This window comes from Equus quagga, chromosome 12 (genome assembly GCF_021613505.1).
Source record: "Equus quagga isolate Etosha38 chromosome 12, UCLA_HA_Equagga_1.0, whole genome shotgun sequence".
NCBI classification, from domain to species: Eukaryota; Metazoa; Chordata; class Mammalia; order Perissodactyla; family Equidae; genus Equus; species Equus quagga.
In genome coordinates, this window is record NC_060278.1 from 87,862,806 (window position 1) to 87,885,250 (window position 22,445).

Here is a 22,445-nt window from a genome sequence, read left to right on the forward strand (position 1 = left end):
AAATATATATAGGTAAAATTTTATGATATCTGGGATTTGCTTCAAAATAATCCAAAATTAGGTAGGGAGGAGTGAGGAGGGGTAAAGATAAAGAGAGGCCATCAGCTGACAATTGTTGAAGCAAGGTGATGGGTAAATGGGGCTCATTATAGTGTTTTATGTGTCATATATATATATGTCTCTACTGTAACATGTGTGAAGTTTCCCATAATGAAAAATTTTCAAGTAAAACTCAATATAATATTAAAGAAAATTCTTTGTTTTTTTGTGAGGAAGAGTGGCCTTGAACTAACATCTTTTGCCAATCTTCCTCTTTTTGCTTGAGGAAGATTGTTGCTGAGCTAACATCTGTGCCAATCTTCCTCTATTTTATGCGGGATGCTGCCACAGTGTGGCTTGACGAGCGGTGCTAGGTCTGTGCCCAAGCTCTAACCCTGTGAACCCCAGGCTGCTGAAGTGGAGTGCACAAACTTAACCACTATGCCACCGGGCTGGCACCAAGAAAATTCTTTAAAAGTAAAATAAGGACTGGCCCGGTGGCACAGCAGTTAAGTTCGCACGTTCTGATTCAGTGGCCCGAGGTTCACCGGTTCGGATCCTGGGTGTGGACCTATGGGCTGCTTGTCAGGCCATGCTGTGATAGGCGTCCAACATATAAAGTAGAGGAAGATGGGCACGGATGTTGGTTCAGGGCCAGTCTTCCTCAGCAAAAAAGAGGAGGATTGGTGGCAGATGTTAGCTCAGGACTAATCTTCCTCAAAAAAAAAAAAAAATCAATAAAATAAAACAAAGGAATTAGTCAGGAGGATTATATGAAGTCATACAAATTCAGTCCCAGCACAGAGCTTGACAAATAATCTTAGCCCCCTTTCCATCCTCTATAAATTAGTTAGTAACTATAAAATAATGTTTGACCTCAGTCAAAACAAAGAAAGCTAATTAAAACTACATTATTAACTTTTCCTCAAAAAGTCAAACACAGAATTACCATATGACCCAGCAATTCCATTCCTAAGTATATATCCAAGAGAACTGAAAACAGGTGCTCAAACAAATACATGTACAGACATGTCCATAGCAGCACTATTCACAATAGCCAAAAAGGAGAAAAAAAACCCAACATCCATCAACGGATGAACGGATAAACAAACTGTACTATACATACAATGAATATTATTCGGCCATGTAAAGGAATGAAACACTGACATGCTACAGCGTGGATCGACCTCAAAAACATCAGGCCAAGTGAAAGAAGCATGATACATGATACAAAAGGTCACATATTGTACAATTCCATTTATAAGAAATATCCAGAAGACAGAATCCACAGACAGAAAGCAGGTGGGTTACCAGCAGCTGCAGGGATGGGGAATAACCGCCTAACGTAAATGGAGCTCCCTCTGAGGGTGATGAACATGTTCCTGGGACTAGATGAAGCTGGCGGGTGCACAAATTGTAAATGTACTAAATGGAACTGAACTGTTCACTTAAATGGTTAATTTTGTTATGTGACTTTCACATCAATTAAAAAAACCACTGAGACAGCTTTTGGGTTTTTTGGTTTCTTTTGAGATACCATTTTTTACTTATCAGCTCGACAAACACCATGAAGTTTAAAAAGGTCCTGTACTGGCAAGTGTGTACAGGGTGGGAAGATGAACTAGTAATTTCTCTGGAGGGTTAACCTGTCAACATCTATCAAAGCTTAAAAGGCAAATATCCAGCATATTGTATTCTATACAAAAGGTTGTTTTTTGTAGGCACAAAGACTTGAAATAAACCAAATTTTCATCAATAGAAGACTGGTTAAATAAATTATGGTACACACATACACTGGAATACTACGTAGTTGTAAAAAGGAATCAGATAATTCTATATGTACTGGAATGGAATGCTTTACAAGATAAAGTTAAGTGAAAAAAGCTGTGGGGAGAATGGTGTCTATTTACATCACCATCTGTACAAACAGGGATGAGCCCATCTCTCTCTCTCCCTCCTCCACCCCCATGATTGGGCATGTACAGAATAGCTCTGGAGGGACACATGAGAAAAAGGTAACAGGCTGCATGGGGCGGGGAACAGACTTTGTACTGTACACCTCCTGTTCCTGTTGTACTTTTTGAATTTTTAAAACACCTTAGATATGTATTACTTTTTCCCAAAAATAAGTAAATAAAAGAGTTTGGATTCTACATGAAAATCTTCACAAAGCTAGATTTTTATTTTCACGCCTCTTTTCTCCAGGGTAAACAGCTCCAGTTTAACTGTTCCTCACAGGACAGTTCCTAAGACTTAGTGTGCCCACCCTGCACACTTAAACACAGCCCTTCAGATGGGACCTGGCCAGCATTCAGAGTTCAGGGACTGACTGTCACCACCCGAGAGATTCCTGAGCTTTTGTGAGTCACTCATCTCTTGAAAAGCTGATGAAGCTATGGATTCTCTCCCCTCCAAAAAAATCACTGGCCCCGAGTGGTTAAGTTCGCGCGCTCCGCTGCAGGCGGCCCAGTGTTTCGTTGGTTCGAATCCTGGGCGCGGACATGACACTGCTCATCAAACCACGCTGGGGCAGCGTCCCACATACCACAACTAGAAGGACCCACAACGAAGAATATACAACTGTGTACCGGGGGGGCTTTGGGGAGAAAAAGGAAAAAATAAAATCTTTAAAAAAAAAAAAAAATCACTGGCCCAATTACACTCATCAGCTTATATACAATCTCAGGGAACTGGCACACCAGCATCATACAGTCTTTGTAATTCTCAAAGCCTTATCAGTAGCTAACACATACTGTTGGTTAATGTTAGTTTAACACTAGTTGACAACTAAAACACCTAAACTTCTGAGAATGTCTACAAAAGCCTCTTCTCTCCTCATATTAATACATCAGTATTTCCAAAATACTCATGTAAATTCTCCTCTCACAGTTTAAGCTCTGCTTTCCGGCTTTCTCAGATGATTCTGAATTCCATCCTAGCTCATGTGTTGCATAAATCAGCCCCTCTCAGCTTGGTGTCACCTGTAAATTGATAATTATCTGGTCTGTGGCTTCATCTAAATCTCTGACTAAAATCTTGAATGATTTTTTCTCTCCAGATAGAACAATCTGTTCCCATCTGAACTGACAGAAGGGACAACTGGCAGTTCTGAGAAGCCCAAAAAGGCTCTGACATTTTTATTATCTGAGCTCCAGGAAGATAGTATAAATCATCATTTCACTGGGCAAGAAAACTAGCTCACAGCCACAGTTGATTAAAAACAAAACATTTTGGCAACATCCTACACACTTTAGCTTTCCATACTGTTATGGACTGAATTGTTCCCTCCCCCTCAAATTCATACGTTGAAGCCCTAACCCACCACATGACTGTATTTGAAGACAGAGCCTTTAGGGAGGTAATTAAATGAGGTCAAAAGAGTGGGACTCTAAGCCAATAGGACTGGTGTCCTTACACAAGAGGAAGAGATCTCTCTTCTCTCTCTGCGCACACATAGAGGAAGGCCATGTGCAGACACAGCGAGAAGGCAGCTGTCTGCAAACTAGGAAGAGGCGCATCACTAGAAACCAATGCTGATGGCACTTTACCTTGGACGTCCAGCCTCCAGAACTGTGAGAAAATGAATTTCTATTATTTAAGCCACCCAGTCTGTGGTGTCTTGTTACGGCAGCCCGAGATGACCACTACACATACCTCTATTTAGAAGTACTCAGTACTAGAGTTCAATTAAATAATGACAACATTGAGGACTAAGATCTTTCTCATCTACTAGTCACTTAGTTACGTTCACCTTGGCCTTCCCATGGCATTTGACCAGAGAAAAATGTGTGTGGGGTGGGGGTGGGGAGGCAGGGAGATAGGAATTATGTTCAGAGTTGAGAAGGGTCAGATCCTGTACAATGTCATGTGCCTATTTAATAAAGCTTCAACCTAAGATATAAGCAAATATCACATGTAGATTATCATGGTTAGCCACACAGGTATAAAAGTGAACCTAGACACTTTATAAAGACTTTCTTTTTTTAATCTCCCAAATCAAGGAAAACTGGGCTTGGGATTAACTCTCAGTTAATTTAAAAAACCAACTGACTAGACCACCTCATTCCCCAAGAAAGAGAGGTAATGCTGGTTTTACTTAAGGATTAAAATAATCTGCCAGATCAGATTCCTTACATGAAAAACTAAAAGAGCAAAGTTATTTAGTGCCTCAGCACACAGGTATCCAATACTGAAACTTTATGACCCTCAGTTTCCTAAGCTGTGCAATGGGGATTCTAATCTCTATTTCATAGGGCTGCTTGGAGGATTAAATAAAATCACTTCTAGGTAAAGTAGTTAGCTCAAAGTTTGCCATACAGCAGGAGCTTAACAAATGTGAGCTTTCGTTAGTGTATATGTATGTGTGTGTTTAAATCAGCTTCGAAGTTAATTTACTTATAATAAAATTCACGCTTTTTTTAAGAACGTATATCTTACGATTTACTAAAATGAGTACTCAAAAGTCTTAGGAAAGGAGGAAGGTGAAAGAAAAGCCTACAGAGACCAAGGAAGGCCTTGGATCTACGGACTCAGGAAGAAAAACAAGCCTGGAGGGAGAAACACTAACCTAGGATCCAGAGAGTTCACATACTTCTGTTTTTACATGTGACTAAAACGTGTAAAATCATATTCTCCAATAACCTGCAAATACAGTTATGACCATCTGGTGTTCATAACTAAAACTAGGAAGTTAACAGTTAATGGAGGACTCATATTCAGTATTTAGAAGGGAGGCTGCTGTGTAGCACCCAGTATTCTGCAGAGCTAGGCCTGGGAATGCACACGTCCAGTCAACTGGACTTCAGAAACAAAGTACTGTTTTTGAAGCATCATTGGGGCTGCCATAGGACGGTCATGGCTTTCTACTGCTGCTTTTTAATGATAAATTTTTATTATTTCACCTTGGTTATTTGGTCAACCCTAAGGTACACAGTGATATGTTTTTGTAGCCTGTAAATGTTCAAGAACTAGCTTTTAAGATACATAAATGTTTTAGTTCAAATACAGATCATTTATACTCTTATAACCAAAACAGATATATGCCAAATTTCCCCAAAATCTGCTTAGGCTAGAATACTTTATCAATAGAAAAGAGTCCTTTTGCTACCAAAAAGTAATAGCTGGGGTAGATGGGTTAAAATAAGATTTTATTTAAATAACTAATATACTCACATAGTTCTAAAATCAAACAATTTATAAAATAATACACTAAGAAGTCCCAGTTCCACAGCTGTCAGCTGCCCAGTTTCCAGCCATCTCCCAAGAGGTAAACCACTTTAGGTTTCTTCTGTATACTTTCAGTTTCTTTATGCACACTGTCTATGAGCAAACAAATACATTTGATCTGACTCCCCACTCCTGCCTTAATACAAAAAGCATCATACTATACACACAGTTCTGCATTTCCCTTTTACCATTAATATACCTTGGAGATCTTTCTATATCAGTACATAGAGATCTTCTTCATTCAATTTTCTTAAAAGCTATACAGTTTTTCATTATATAAATATTCTATAAATTAGTCTCTTGTTGAACATTTAGGTTGTTCCTAGTCTTTTGCTGTTACAATGTTGCCATGAATAATCTTGAATATACATCATATCCTATATATCTATAGGATAAAAGCCTAGAAGAGGCTGAGTGGATCAAAAGGTATACGTATTTGTAATTCTGATAAACAATGGTTCTCAATTTTTTCGAGGTTCTGGACCTACCCAAAATCTGATGAGGGCTATGGACTTGGCCCCCCAAAATAATGAAGAGATACACACACACAAATTTTACGTACTCTAAGTAGACCCTAGGAGCCCTCACATGAATTAATATAGAGAGATATTGAAAGAGCTACATGATTTAGGAAGGGGTCTCAGAGTGACAATCTCAAAATTCTGAGAACTTAGAGACTTTACCTTGGTTGATTTCAGCTGCAGAAGGCCCCAAGCTTAAGCTCTTCTTCTGCTGAGCATTTTTGGCAAGAAGTGTGTGCTTGTCATCATTCCCTGTATCCATCTCTGAAATGGTGACAGCCAGAATCCGGCAGAAATTAGCAAGCTGCTGCTGATCGAAATTGGATACTAAAGAACTCAGATTGGGGACTTCATCTAGTCGGATCATTTCCTATAGAAGACACAAATAAAACAATCCCCACACTCAGTTCACTCGAGAGTGGATGTGCCCCTCTTGCATTCCCCTAAGAATGAGGCTTGGTAGCTAGACCACTTAGGTTCAAATCCCAGCTCTGCAAATTGCAGCTGTGCAAATTTAGGTAAACTATGGAACCTTTCTAAGTCTCTGCTAAACTGTCAAATGGGACTAACCTACCTCTTAGGATTGGTCTGAGGATTAAATCCTTTGAGTATCACCGTTCTTATTCTACACATTTGCTCAGTGGCTCATTTTGCCTACTAAAAAAAGAAAGAAATGTCTACCACTCATTATCAACCATAAGTTGCCAATCTTGCTACAGACGTTTTCTTTTTAAGAAATGAAATATTTCAAATACAGCTGAAGGCCCCTATCCAACTGCATTCCCTTCTCTCTCCTCAGACGTAACCAGTAATTTGAACTTTGTGTTTATTATTCCTACGCACGTTTTTACACTTACGAATATTTTCATAAAAATATATGGTATTGTTCTGCATGCACAGTGTGAATGATATATTACACCTTACTTTTCAGTCAACACTGAGATTCAACTATACTGATACCAGTAGCTCTAGTTCATTCATTTTTCAGTTTTACTCCCCAATTTATTTAATCATTCTCCTTTTTATATACACGTTTAGGCAGACTACAATTTTTCACTATTCGACAACGTTGCAATAAACATTCCTATAGGTGTGTCTCCTTGTGCACATGCACATGTAACCAACTATCTAGAGTAAGTGATAGCAGGTATTGTTGCCTTTTTCTTAACTTTAATAGAAATATTTCCAAAGTTTCAACATTAAGTTTGATGTTTGCTGTAAATTTTAACAGATGTCCTATATCAAGTTAAGGAATTTTCCTTCTATTCCTAGCTTTTATCATGAATGAGTATTGAATGTTATGAAATGCTTTTTATTTGGTTATATTCTCATTTTTTTCTTGCTTAAAATCTGCAAATGTTGTGTATTATACAAGCTTCTCTCCTTTTGAAACTTACTTATATTCCTCAAATAATACTTGCTACCTTTCATCCCACTAATTTACTTAACTTCCACTGGACTGAGTATTTCTCTACCACTGCACATATCACATGATCTTGTAATTATCTGTTCCGGCATCTATTTCCCAAATAAACTAACATGCCTTGAGGGAGGGGTGTGTCTTACCTACCCTCCAGAGCCTCAATGCATAGGACCTGGTAGCGAGAGTTAGTAAATGTGTACTGGACAAGTGAATGATTCCGAGAAGCCCTCATGAATCCCACTCCTATTTCTGGTCATGGAGGACAGGAGTTGCTGTGGAGGGGGTATTTGGAGGCAGCTTCTTCCAAGTTTACCTTCCCCAGTACACAACAAATGTTAGCTATTGTTATTGGAAACTGACTTTCAGCTCAGCAGTTCCTCTAGCCCTGTCTAACTTAGTGTATGGGTCACAAACCAGGTCCCACCACCCTCCAAGCCCACTTCTTTGTGTTATATTTTAATTTCTATTAAATATTTGATACATACAACATGTTATAAAGCATAACAAAGTGAATGTGTGTGCCTTTCCTATTACATCTCCCAGCCTCTCTGCCAGACGTAACCACTTTCCTGAATTTTATTATTGCTTTGCCATTAAAAAAAAAAAAGTTTTATATGTATGATTTGAGGTTTTGTGGGTTTTTCTGAGGAAGACCAGCCCTGAGCTAACATCTGTGCCCATCTTCTTCTACTTTATATGTGGGACGCCTGCCACAGCATGGCTTGACAAGTGGCGTGTAGGTCTGCACCCGGGATCTGAACTGGTGAACCCCAGGCTACCACAGAATGTGTGAATTCAACGACTGTGCCACCAGGCTGGCCCCATGAGTTGGCTTATTTTTGAACTTTATAAAACTGATATATTATATACAGTCTTCTGCAACTGACTTCTATCAATTAATTTCTATGACTCAGCTATATTGTTGCCTACAGCAACAGTTCGTTCATTTCCACTACTTTTCAACATTCCAATGAGTGACTAGAGTACATTTATCCATTCCATTGTTGATAGACTGTAGACTTGGTTTAGGTTTTTTGCTCTAAAACAATAACGCTATAAATGTTCTTATGTGTTTCTTGATGCACATGTGCAGAAGTTTTTCTGGGGCAGTGGCTTCTAAACCATTCTGACAATGTCCAAGAAGAGGGAATAAATTTTCCATCACAGCTCAGTAACCACACATAAGTGAATGTATAAATATGAAACAAAAACTTAAACAACACCCTTTATCTTTTCTATTTAGGTGGTAGACCCACTGAATTGATTTCACGACCCCTTGGCTTCTATTTAGTATTTTCCTTTCTAAGAATCACTGTTCTGGGATTGACATTCCCCATGAGTGTGCCTGGGTACAGGTCATAGGTGACCCAGGCCACAATACTGATGCCTTGGCCCTCAGAGCAGTGCTTCCCTAGATGGTGGGTCACAGAGTATGCACATGTTCAACTAGGGGGGAAAAAAAGATAAATATATTCTGCTGATATAAAAAGGTATCAGCAGTATATAAGTATTTCCAGTGATATACATTCTTACTAACATTTGCACGCTCTCTATTTCTTACATGGTCTTGATTTACATTTCCCTGATTATCAATGAAGTTAAGCATCTTATCTTATATTTATGGACCATTTGTTTCTCTTCTGTGAAATGCTGCTCATATCACTGTTCATTTTTCTACTTGGCTATTTGTCTTTTTCTTGCTGATTTATAAGAATTCTTGATAAATTCTGAAAACCAATCCTTTGTTAATTGTATGGGTTGCAATTACCTTCTCCTAGTTTGTGACTTGGGTTCCTACTTTCTTAACGGATCCATCCCCCTTTCAAAATGCACCACGGTATCCATAATGTTTAGGAGAATGCAGCACTATTTTTGGCAACAGAGAAAGGAGTGAGAGGGAGTGACAGGGCATGAGGGACAAGTGGGAAAAGTTATGAAAGAGCAATCCTAGACTCAGACTGCCAGGGCATCTGGAGTTTCTGCCCTGGAAGCTCCCTCTCACACACTGGCTGGAACATAAAATTACTGGAAAAATAACAAAGCTTTTTTATCAAAGGACACAAAGGGTCTGTCTGGGACCCGCACACATCTCCAATGTGTCCCTACAGACAATGGGCCACTTGTGCATCTTCTGCCTGGACGATGCGAAAGTGCAGCAGAAAGGCAGAAATGAAAGCTAGGGTCACCACAATGCACGTGGGTACCCTTTGCCATGCAACAACAACTCTAAGAGGCTGTTCCTGCCTCCTCAGTAGTGAGAGGAAGAAATCTGCTAACCTGCAACCAACATGGAGGCATGGGACAAGGACTGGAGAAGTAAGCTCCAGGTACTAACAAGTATTACACTAAAAATCTAATAGAGTGATTTTCTAACAGAGGTCTATGGATGTGATTTTTGGGGGTGAGTTCTCAATGATAAATTTTTAATTTAGTGTTTTCATTTTAATCGTAGCTGTTTTCTTTAAAAGCATATTCTGGATCATGTGAATGTCCATCTTATGACCCAGTGGCAGGATTTCAGTGCTCATATTTGTATCTCCTATGTTGGTGTCCTTTAACTGCTGAAGACTAAGAAAAAAATAGAAGTGAACTTACTAAGTGAAAAAACAGGAAAAAAATAGAGGTGAAAAAACAGAGGTGAACTTCAATAAGTGAAAGTCAAACATCACCACCAAGGGGAACATATCCCAATGAATGAAGGTTTCACAGCAATTCAAATACAGGAAAGTGATAGGAGAATGGAGTCATCACACAGCATACAGTAGTATAGGTATGATAAAAAGATCTTTCATCATAAAGATCAGAGAGGGGCAATTTGATTTTGGTGAAGTAACATTAGCCATCACATTAAATTCACAGAGTCAATTTGAACTTTTGACTTTTATAATTAGTTTGATTTCAATTTACATATTTTTTAGGCTTTAAATTCATGTAAGACCCATTAGTATAAGGAGTATAACCTAGTTTTATACTTGAATATATTTAAGTAATACAAAAAAATAATTAAAGTTAACACTAGGAGTATGGAAGAATTTTTCTTTTAAAGAACTCTGTACATTATTCAGGTTTCAGGATATGTCTGAGACATCCTCCCCCATCTGCTCATCCACCTGCTGGAGGACATAGCTCACCTTTTTAACACCCAAAATATCTTCAATAAGGGTTGCTGTTTGTAAGAATGTCTTCTTACTCGTCATTAGTGTAAACAGGAAGATCACAAAATCATTCTTCTCTGCTAAACGCTTTGTAACTCCTTCCGTCTATCACAAGGGAGAAGGAGAGAAAAGGTAGAATAGGTTATGACCACAAAATAAAAAAGGAAGAGCAAGATATCCATTCCAGACACTGGAAAAGCAACTCTACGCTACATCAGAAATTCTTGGTTGAGGCCTTAAATCCCTAAAACCACATACAAAACATTATGTGCAAATGCATTTTTCTGGGGAGGGTTTTTTTTTTCATGATATTCATCATAGGTTCTTGATCTAGTATCTAAATCAGGAGCTACAAACTAGCATCCAGTAGGCCAAGTTTTATTTGACCAGCAGTACCTTTTAAACTTCGAATTTAAATGTCTTTAGGCAGGACATGCTTATTCCAGGTTAGTCACAATTTGCACAAATCCCCACTCTAACACAGACAACTTCAAACGTTTCTTGTTTTCTGCCAGATCCCTGGAGGCACTGGTGTTTTCGACTCTAAAAGCCATAGGTTCTCCACTGAACCTGGAATTAAGCCAGATCAGCACAGACTTGTACTACACCATCCTATGTTTTTTATTTTTGTTTCTTCTTCTTTTTTACTGAACTATGTTTTTTTTTTTTTTTTTTTGATGAGGTAGATTCACCCTGAGCTAACATCTACTGCCGATCCTGCTCTTCTTTTGCCTGAGGAAGATTAGCCCTGAGCTAACATCTGCGCCAATTCTCCTCCATTTTTTTGTATGTAGGATGCCTCCACAGCATGGCTGACGAGTGAAGTAGGTCCACGCTTGGGATCTGAACACACAAAGCTGGGCCGCCAAAGCGGAACACACCTAACTTTAACCACTCAGCCAGAGGGTAGCCCCCTGAACTATGTTTTACTGGAATAGCAATGATTAACATTTGGTATCATTATTAACAAACAGTCTCATAAAACTAATGACTATATGGAAGTTGCCAATAATGGAGTCATTACATCATACATTATCTTTCTTTATATATGGACAATTTCTTACTGGACTTAGTTGCAAAAAAAAAAATTGTACATTACCTGAATAATCAGTTTATTTTTTTCTTATAGGTCTGCCTGTGCCTATCTGTGCCACTAGCTACATGTGGCTATTGAGCACTTGAAACATGCCTAGTCTGAATGGAGATGTGCTCCGACTAAAAAACACACTGGATTTTGAAAGCTTAGTACAAAAAACGAACATAAATATCTCATTAATAATTACTTACGTTGTTTACATGTTGAAATAATATTGTTGACATACAGCAGTCCCCCCCTTATCCTTGGGGGGGATATATTCCAAGACCCCCAGTAGATACCTGAAACTGCAGCTAGTACTGAACTCTATATATATACATGTCTTTTCCTATACATTCATACCTATGAGAAAGTTTAATTCACAAATTAGGCACAGTAAGAGATTAACAGTAACTAATAATAAAATAGAACAATTATAATGATATACAGCAATAAAAGTTACTCTAGATCTTAGCAACCTCAGCATAACATTCTTTTTTTTTCATTATTAAGTTGAGAACTTTCACCTTTTCACTTAAAGAAAGCACTTTACGGCTTCTCTTTGGCATATCTGAATTGCCAGCATCACTACCCTTGCACTTTGGGGCCATTACCAAGTAAAATAAGGGTTACTTGAACACAAGCACTGCGATACCCCCACAGTCAATCTGATAACTGAGAGGGCTACTAAGTGACTAACAGGCAGGAAGTGTATACAGCATGGATACGCTGGACAAAGGGATAATTCGTGTCCCAGGCAGGACAGAGCGAGACGGCGTGCGATACAAAACTTACGAATTATTTATTTCTGGAATTCTCCATTTAATATTTTCACATCACAGCTGACCATGGGTAACTCATGGGAAAGTAACACCACAATAAGGGGGGACTAAATGTACTGTGTTAAATAACATATATTATTAAAATTAACTTCACTTATTTTTTCCTACTTCTTTTCTTACTTTCTAAAATAATGTCACTACAGAAAATTTAAAAAACTTAAGTGGCTTGCATTACATTTCTACTGCACAGCACTCTTACAGATGTTCAACTGTATAAGTATTGAAACATATTTCCCTATTTGTGTTGGTTGTTAGGAAGCTTAAACCCAAATCTATGCCCCATCCACAGTACAGACGATTTTACAGCCAGCCCAATTCCTGGATGCATGTTATGCCTTCATTTTGTTTTACCCTTTTCTTTCTTACCTACTTCTAAATTTATGATCTTGGTAGACTTTATGTGCTCCTACAAGATGCCTGAAATCTCTTTTTGAATGAGGCAAGAAATGAAACGCAATTAAATGTTCCATTGCATTTTCACAGCATACAGATTTCACTTCTACAACAGCATTTGTTTCATTCTGCTCTGTATTATGACTCAGTGTTTACAGTTTACCATGAGTTCCTAAAAGACAGGTACTGTGCCTTACAAAAACTAACATTTGTATATTGCTTTGCAAAGTGCCTTCACATCTATCATCTCATTTAGTCTCACAACAATACGATGATGTTAGTATGATTACTAAAACTCAGGGAGGTGAATTAATAAGCACTAAGCCAAGAGCCCGAACCCAAAATCAAGTTCTAGCACTAAGTGATCCATTCTTTTCTTTGTACCAAATTGCTTCTTTTATTCATAATTCTTTCTCACTTAGTGGTCAACCTAGTAGAGTGTCCTGCTCAATATATGGATGGGGCTTCGGTTTTTGTTTTGTTTCCTAACAAGGAAAATTAAGGAATAGGCATAATGAGGTTAAAAGGAATCTTAAAGGTCATAGACACTTTTCCAATGCTTGTATTCATTTGACAAGTAATTGTTCAAGTCTCTGCTTGGACACCCCCAGGGCTAAAGGAGTTCAGTACCTGCTGAAGTAGCCCTGGCTCATAACAATTACTATGACATTCTGCCACACCATAATTTCTACCATTTGGTCCTGGTTCTCAGCACAAATAAAATAGGTTCAATACTCCAATTTCTGAAGATAGCTCTCATGTTTACCACCCCCACTCAAATCTTCCCTTTTCAAGCATAGCAGATGTGGTGGGCACTTAAATGGGGCCCCAATAGCAGGAGTACTTACACAGACACAGGTATTATACAGGATGCTCAAACAGTCCTTGGACATTTCATCACTTACTGAAAGTGAAGGGAATAATCAGTTATTATTCTCATTGAGAATACAGTGTAACAGAATTAAAATGTTTGAACATAAGAACTACTCCTCATAATCCCCTCCAAGACAATTATTTTCCTTTTAGCATACCTGCTTCCAGTCCTTGTTTACCACAGATTTTCATGGTACCCATCAGAACCTACAAACCAATTTGTACACTGCTTTTGGGTTTGAATATAGTAACCATTTTCTTATAATGCTCCCTAGTCTTCATAATTTCAACCTGTTGTGGTATCATCACTTAATAAGCCATGTTCCCTTTATAACTTCCTTAGAATATATCCAGGGTTTTTGTTTTAGTTTTTTTGCTATTTAAGTAGACTAAAAATACACAGTTTAATATATATGTGTGTAGCCTTTTTATGCTTGTGCTGAACTGGTTCCTCACGATTCATTTCCAAAAGCAGAACTACTAGAATCCAAAGTATAAGCATCTTAACTGCTCATTAGAAATTTCCAATGAAAGTTCTACTAGCAGCAAACAAGGGTATCATTTTTACTACAGATTCACTGAGTGTTTTTTTGTTTTGTTGTTCATGTTGAGGAAATGGCGCTTTTTTTTTTTAACTTTTTATTAAGATTATGATAGTTTGAGGAAATGGCTTTTACAACGCCTGACCTATTAACTCCAATAAAGAACAAGCTACTTCTCTGTGAGTAGGAACAGGAGACTACCACAAAACGGAAACTAAATTTTCATGACCTAAAAACTAGGAGATGATAAAACTGAGTATGAGCCACGGACAAAGCGTTTCTCTGGCATTACTTTTATTTTTAAAAACTGTTTCCCTTGACCCCTCTGCTGCCATAAACTCTTAAAATGTTAGGTCTCCCTCCAAGACTCCAATGGGCAGCTGTGCCGAGCCAGCTTGACCAGAAGGGTTATGATATGATCTTAAGAAAACGCACATGTCCTGTATCCCTCATCACTACCTTTCAATCTATTGCGGCTTTTCGGTTTATTTCATGACTTCAGAGCAAGCCAGAACACTAGATCAGTTTATCTCAGTATTTCTAGACCTTTAATCTTCAAAAGGAATTAGAGTTCACTCATTCATCAAATACTTATTCAGTACCTACTCCAGAGCAGAGACAGAGCAGATACAGTAGATATAGTGGTTAGCCAAAAAAAAAGACAGCCTCAGACCTCATGGAACTTATAAATCTAGTGGAAGGAAGAGAGAATAAATAAGCACACCAACAGGTAATTACAAGATGCTACTTGCTATCGGGGTAGATAGAGAACATGAAGAACCAATTTAGAGTGCAAGGCTGAGACATCAAATATGAATACAAAAACTTTTAACCACTTCTGCACATACAAATGAGGCCGTATATAGTTTGTCATATTGATATTAGGAGGAAAATTTTTTTAATTAAAAAAAATATATGTAGGGCGCTGACCCAGTGGCACAGAGGTTAAGTTCACACGTTCGCTTTGGTGGCCTGGGGCTCACCAGGTTTGGATCCCAGGTGCGGACATGGCACCGCTTGGCAAGCGATGCTGTGGTAGGCGTCCCACATATAAAGCAGAGGAAGATGGGTACGGATGTTAGCTCAGGGCCAGTCTTCCTCAACCAAAAGAGGAGGATTGGTGGCAAATGTTAGCTCAGGGCTAATCTCCCCTCAAAACAAAACAACAACAAAAAATATATATATATATATACACACACATGTGGTATTTGTAGAAGGGCATTAATCAAATGTCAGTTTAAGTGATCTCTTGCTTTTAATGCCAAAGCAAAGTGTACTTACTCTGTTTTTCTAAATTAAGTATTGAATACCTAAAAATAATATTTGTTACATGCATAAGTTATAAAAAAGAACAACAGAATAATACCCATATACCCACCACCCAGCTTAACAAATAATGTGCTACCAAAACACTTTGACTTTTTACCATATACACTCTGGTAACGACTGAACTTTTTACAAAGAGCTTATGTCACCTTTATAACAACAAATAGCTTTTTAAGAAAATAAACAAATTATCTTATCAGGTTATTCCTTACTCCCTCAATTAACTATATATGAGAAATAAGAATTTCCAAAGAAAACATAAAAGCTGGACCCAAGGACTATTAGAAACTAAAAAGATGCAATTTTTTTTAGCCCAGTGGTTGTCACACTTTTTCTTTTAAAGCAACAGATCTGTATTTCTATGTAGTATAAAATGAATAAAGAGAGCTGCTTAGTTGGGAGTGGAGAGCACATCCTGCAGCTGAATATAAGGCATGTTCTCATTGTTAAAAGTCAGGAAGGAAAAGAAGAGAAACTCTTGGGAATTACCATTATACTAGTAGGTTTGGAAATGAGGACCAGTGGCTGACAAACATACTTACTTTTCAATTTCTGTCCCCGAATAGAGATTGTAGGCCTCATAAGAATTTCTACAAGGAGCTATTAAAAAAAAAATTGGATAAAATCTTCAAAATTAATTCAAAGCACAATTTATAAAACAATCTTTGCCATGAGAACTCATGGCCCAAGTATGTGTCATATTACTACAAGAACCTCTTGTTCCCAACACAGGCAGAAGGCAGTGAGCTTCAGGGGAATGAGCACTGTACCACTAGTCACCCATTATGCGAACTTGGGCAAGTCAATGTCCTTCCATGGCCTCAGCTTTCTCATTTTTAAAAATAAGCATGTTAGACTGGGTAATCCCTGGGATCTAATGTGGCTTTAATTTTTTAAAAGCTGCGGAACATCATCGCTATGATTCCTCTTTTGCTTAAAGAACATTTATGCTGTTTTATAAACATAAGTTTATAAAAAGAATCTCAAAATGATTTCTACAGGGATTGGGGATGATAGGCACTCATTTTTCATTTTACATACTTTTATTACAACACATCATTTTGCTTAAACTATTACAATAAGTATGCATTTAAAAAACCATTCTGGGGGGCCAGCCTGGGGGTGCAGCGATTAAGTTTGCACATTCCGCTTCAGTGGCCCGGGGTTTACTGGTTCAGATCCTGGATGCAGACCTACACATCGCTTGTCAAGCCATGCTGTGGCAGGCATACCACATATAAAGTAGACAATGCTCTTCAAAAGAAGCGTCCCGCTTTTCACAATCATCTAAGAAAGGTACAAGGTGCTCAACTGAATAAATATTATATTTAAAATAAATTCACTTCAAATGGAAGATGGACTATGTCAATGAATAAATCAAAAGTCCTTGAATGGCAAGCTATGAATTACACCTGGCCCACAGACATATTTCATTTGGTCCACAACTGCTGAAAAGCTAAGAGATTTTACGTGAGAATGTAGATTTCCCACATCCTTCAAGGTAATAGTCAATGGGAGTGGAAGAGTCATTTCCCCACAAAAGCAGGAATGCAGCACACTCTCCAGTTTTTCACAGTCTCTACAGTCATTTAATTTATGTAGATCATCTTACTCTGGCCTGCTTCACTCCAGTAAGTTACCTACTTGACCTTGTAGGTATCTGACTTTACAAACTCTAGGACACATTCTTCACTGTCATGTTAGGGGTTTGGTCAAGCTGACAAGGAGTGGTTTAGCTATTGGCTTGGCCAATTATTCCAATTCAGTTGAACTTTGGGCAGCATAGTGAACAGAAGGTTACTTTGGGGCCTTGCTGGTTATTGATAGAGGAAGAAATAAAGAGCTCTGTCTGAAAAATGCTTTCAGGAGTAAGATGACAAGAGAGTTTAGCAAGAACAAAAGGACCCAACTAAAGGTTAGGGACGAGCAAAATGACCTGAGCAAAATGACCCAAGCAAGAGCCCATATTTATGAACAGCCTGAGATCCTGGAAAAGCTAATCTAACTCAAAACAGGAGAGAAAACTTCCACAAAATCAAGAACCACTGATCCAAAGATGTCCTAAGATGGGACAGGCACCTACAACAGAAAATCATATTTTCACTGCAAAGAGACATCAGGCTAGAGACACACATTATTCTTTTTCCTCCCATAAACATATTGGTTTCTGATTAGTAAATTCCTTGATGAACAATTCAGAAGTGAAGGGTCTCTCAGGCTGGCCAGTAAGTAAATGCTATAGGATCATTGGGACTGCTGAGCTGAGCAACAATTAAGGAATAAAGGCTACCGTTAATGCTATGGATGAAAATGTTTAACACTCAATCTTTGCTTTTGTGGAAAATGGCATCTTTAAGGAAATGAAATGTTTTTTAAATTGAAGTATAACATGATACAGCAAAGAGTATAAATTGCAAATGCACAGCTGCAGTTTTTATAAAGTAAACATTGTTTCTGTACAATAACCACCCAGATAAAGATACAAAATAACAACACGCTAAACGCCTCTCTCATGCTCTGTCCCAGTAATGGGGGTAAAGACAGATATCTGGGCGAAAAAAGGTAGGATCTCAGTCCCTCACTCACTACATTAAAATACATTTTGAATGGTGCAAAAATTTAAACATATATGATAAAAACTTTAAAATATTAGAAGGAAATAGAGACACAGTTTATGATCCAACAGTGAAAAAGCAAGAAACAAAACTCTGAAGCCATAAAAGTAAAGACTGATCAATCTGACAACCTAAAAAGTAAATCTTTCTGGGGACCCGCCCCGTGGCCGAGTGGTTAAGTTTTCATGCTCCACTTCAGTGGCGCAGAGTTTCACCGATTCGGATCCTGGGCACCGACATGGCACCGCTCATCAAGCCATGCTGAGGCAGCATCCCACATGCCACAACTAGAAGGACCCACAACTAAAATATACAACTACCTACTGGGGGGATTTGGGGAGAAAAAGCAATAAAAAAAAAAAGAAGATTGGCAACAGTTGTTAGCTCAGGTGCCAATCTTTAAAAAAAAAAAAAGAAGAAACCTTTCTGCATGTAAAAGTACCATAAACAACATCAAAATTCAATTTTCAAACTACGAAAAAAACCCACATAAGACAAAGGACCTTTAAAAATTGGGTGCTTACAAATTGTTACAGTCTGAATGTCTGTGTCCTCTCAAAATTTGTATGTTAAATCTTAATGTCCAATGTAATGGCATTAGGAGGTGGGGCCTTTGGAGGCGATTAGGTTATGAGGGCAGAACCCTCATGAATGAGATTATGCCCTTATAAAAGAGGCTCCAGAGAGATCCCTAGCCCCTTCCACCATGTGAGGACACAGTAACAAGCTGGCAGTCTGCAACCTGGAAGAGGGCCTTCATCAGACACCGAAACCGCCAGTGCCATGATCTTGGCCTTCCTAGGCTCCAGAACTATGAGAAATATATTTCTGTTGTTCATAAACTACCCAGTCTGTGATATTTCATTATAGCAGCCCAAACGAACTAAGAAAATCAGTAAGATAAAGGTCTAATAGAAATAACCAAACAGAAAAGGATGCAAAAGCCACTAACAGACAATTAGCAGAAAAGGAACTACTTGTAAACACATTAAAAGATAGTCAATCTCACTCATGGAAGGATGCAAATTTGAAAAACTATTAAGAGAATATATAAAGAACTCAAACTCATAAATGTGTAAGAATAGATAAAGAACTCTTAAAACTCAATAAAAAGATAATCTAATTGAAAAATGGAAAAAGAAGATAGACATTTTTCCAAGGAAGATAATACAAATGACCTATAAGCACGTACAAAGATGCTCAACACCATTAGCTAACAGAAAAATGCGAATCAAAACCACAATGAAGGGTCAGCCCGGTGGTGCAGCAGTTAAGTTCACATGCTCTGCTTTGGGGTCTGCTGGTTCAGATCCTGGGCGTGGACCTATGCACCACTTATCAAGCCATGCTGTAGCAGGTGTCCCACATATAAAATAAAGAAAGATGGGCAGAGATGTTAGCTCAGGGCCAATCTTCCTCAGCAAAAAGAGAGGAAGATTGACAGCAGATGTTAGTTCAGGGCTAATATTCCTCAAAAAAAAAAAAAACGACATCCACAATGAGATACCACTTCACACTCACTAGGATGGCTAAAACCAAAAACACAGATAATAGCAAGTGTTGATGAGGATGTGGAAAAATTATAACTTAAACACTACTGATGGGCATGTAAAATGGTGCAGCTGCTGTGGAAAACAGCCTGATGGGTCCTCAAAGGATTAAACATAACAGTTACCATATGACCCAGCAATCCCACTCCTAGGTATATATCCAAGATTAATGACAACATATATTTGCATAGAAACTTGTACATAAGTTTTAAGACCAACATTATTCATAATAGCCAAAAGGTAGAAACAACCCAAACGTTCATTAATGAATAGATATACAAAATGTGGTATATCCATACAATGGAATATTACTCAACCATAAAAAGGAATAAAGTACTGATATATGCTACAACATGGATGAACCTTGAAAACATTAAGCTAAGTAAAAGAAGCCAGTATCAAAAGACCACATATTATACATGATTCCATTCATACAAAATGTCCAGAACAGGGATACCTTTACAGAGAGAAAGCAGAGTAAGTTGCCTATGATGAGGTTGGAGGTTGGAGGAATAGGGGAGTGATAGCTAAAACACAGAGTTTCCTTTTGGGGTGATAAAAATGTTCTAAAACTGACAGTGGTGATGGTGTACATATCTAAGAATACAATAAAAACCACTGAATTGTATACTTTAAATGGGTGAATTTTATGGTATGTGAACTATATCTTAATAAAGCTGTTATAAAACTATGAAGAAATATTTTCCTCATATTTGCGTCACAAATATTTAAAATATTTAACATATACTGTTTGGTAATGGAGGCTACTGGGTGCTGGTAATGTTCTATTTTGTGATTTGGGTGGGAGTGACAAAGGTGAACTTATTTTGTGGTAATTATTGGTGTACTTTTCTGTATGCAAGTTATACTTCAATAACAAAGTCCATACAAACACACATATACACACTGTTGCTGATGGTGTGGATAAAAAGACACTTACACTTTGTTATTGGGGATGTAGGTTGATAAAATCTCTTAAGTATATAAATTGACAGGTTTATAAACAATAAAAGACACCTGTGCTCTGATCCCAAAGGTATATACTCACACGTACAAAAATCTTTAATGCAATGTTGGTTGTGATAGGAAAGGTGTGAGAAAACTAAATGCCCATCAACTGGGGACTGGGTAAATAAATCATGGTATAATTACACCAGGGAATACTATATAGCTGTTTAAAACAATAAGGCAGATTTACATGTACTGAAAAGAATCTATTTCAAAGCTAGAGAATTACATGGACAAAGCAATGTACAGAGCAGTGTACCTGTATATATGGTATGCCATCTTTATGTGGGGTGAAAATAAACCTAAGCGGGGGCAGTGGGAGTTACTTACATACATACATATACTACCACATAACATCTCTGGAAGGACACAGAGTAAATTAGTAATCACAGCTGCCTGTGAGGAGGGGACACAGGGAAGTGGGAGACACACCTTTCACTTTTTGCCTTAAAAAAAAAGTGGATATATTATCACTTCAAATGAATCAGTTCTTCAAATTAAAACCGATGGCTTCAACACAGGTGGGTGCCAGTGAGCTTCTAAAGATTAAAATTCTGAAATCTTTACTATAAATTCTGAAATGTTTCCTGTCTCCCATTTTAAGAGTTAAATTCTCAAGCCATTAAGTAGTAGTAATAATAATAAACAAGTACTTACATCAACACCTCCAAACAAGTCAAAAATATAAGTATTTGGATAAGTGGTTTCTTGGGTAAGTTTCCTCTCTTCAGTAACAAATGCCATAGCCTCCATGGAGAGAAGAGGAGAAATTTCCTAGTTTCAAACAAGTATACAGAGCGACATTCAGTTTTAGTATCCAACTGTAGCAAACCAGACACCAAAACATTAGTTTGCATTTTAGTAACGACTTGAATTCCCATGAGCCCAAAGACAGCCCCCAATGAACCATAACAGAAACAAAATAATAATCTTACAGAAAACCTGATATAATAAAAGTTGTAGTAAAAGTAGTAATAGTAATTTATTTAACGCTTATTATGTACCAGGCACAGTGCTAAGTACTTCATGTATTACTTCTTTTAATCCTCACAGCCCTATAATAGTAACTTATTCCAATTTTATAGATAAGGAAGCTAAGGCACAAAGAAGTTATCAATGTCACATAGCTGGTAAGTGACACAGCCAGGATTTAAACGTAGGAAGTGTGGCTCCAGAGTCTCTGCTTACAGAAGAAAGCAGAACTATTTTGGGTGAAAACAGGGACCAGAGTAGGAAGAATCCAGGATCCTACTCATTATGCTCTCTCCTCAGGAACCTTGAGGGAAGATAGAACACAACAGGCTAGAGCAGGGGTTCCCACACAGTGATGAGCATCGGAATCACCTGAAGGACTTGTTAAAACCCAGTCTGCTGGGTCCTACCCGCAGAGTTTCTGATTCAATAGGTCTTGGGTGGGGCCCGAGAATGTGCATTTATAACAAGTTCCCAAGTAATGCTGATGATGCTGGTTCAGGTACCACACATTAAGAAAAAGCAGAACTCTCTCTATAGATAGCCTGTTATATGCCAGGCACTGGGCTTTTATACTTTAGCCCATTTAATCCTTAAAATAATTCCATGAAGTGAGTATAGTTCTACCCACTTTACAGGTGTAAAAGATCACAAAGTTGCCTGGGGTCACATAATTAATAAGTGACTAAACTACTTTCTCTGGGTCTCATTTTTCTCATCTACAAAACTAGGATGTAATCCTGCTGCCAACACAGTACAGTGGAAGCTGGCCTTAGAAGACAGACAAATCTGGGCTCATCATATATTAGCCACAAGGCTTTGGGCCGATTATTGCTGAGTCTTGGTTTTCTCAACTGAAAAAGAGAATGTAGAAGATATCCGGAT

The 22,445-nt window shown here is 38.0% G+C and overlaps 1 protein-coding gene across 2 annotated transcripts in view; it reads right to left on the reverse strand.

Moving 5' to 3' along the window:
* TRPC4AP (transient receptor potential cation channel subfamily C member 4 associated protein) overlaps positions 1-22,445 on the reverse strand; it is a 69,811-nt gene that overhangs the window by 27,409 nt on the left and 19,957 nt on the right. For both annotated transcript variants that reach the window (XM_046678304.1, XM_046678303.1), the window contains exons 3-7: positions 21,246-21,362; positions 15,958-16,015; positions 13,523-13,578; positions 10,341-10,469; positions 5,949-6,156 (exon numbers count right to left, since the gene is read on the reverse strand). In XM_046678304.1, coding sequence (XP_046534260.1) covers positions 5,949-6,156; positions 10,341-10,469; positions 13,523-13,578; positions 15,958-16,015; positions 21,246-21,362 — 568 coding nt within the window. The remainder of the gene's footprint in view (positions 1-5,948; positions 6,157-10,340; positions 10,470-13,522; positions 13,579-15,957; positions 16,016-21,245; positions 21,363-22,445) is intronic.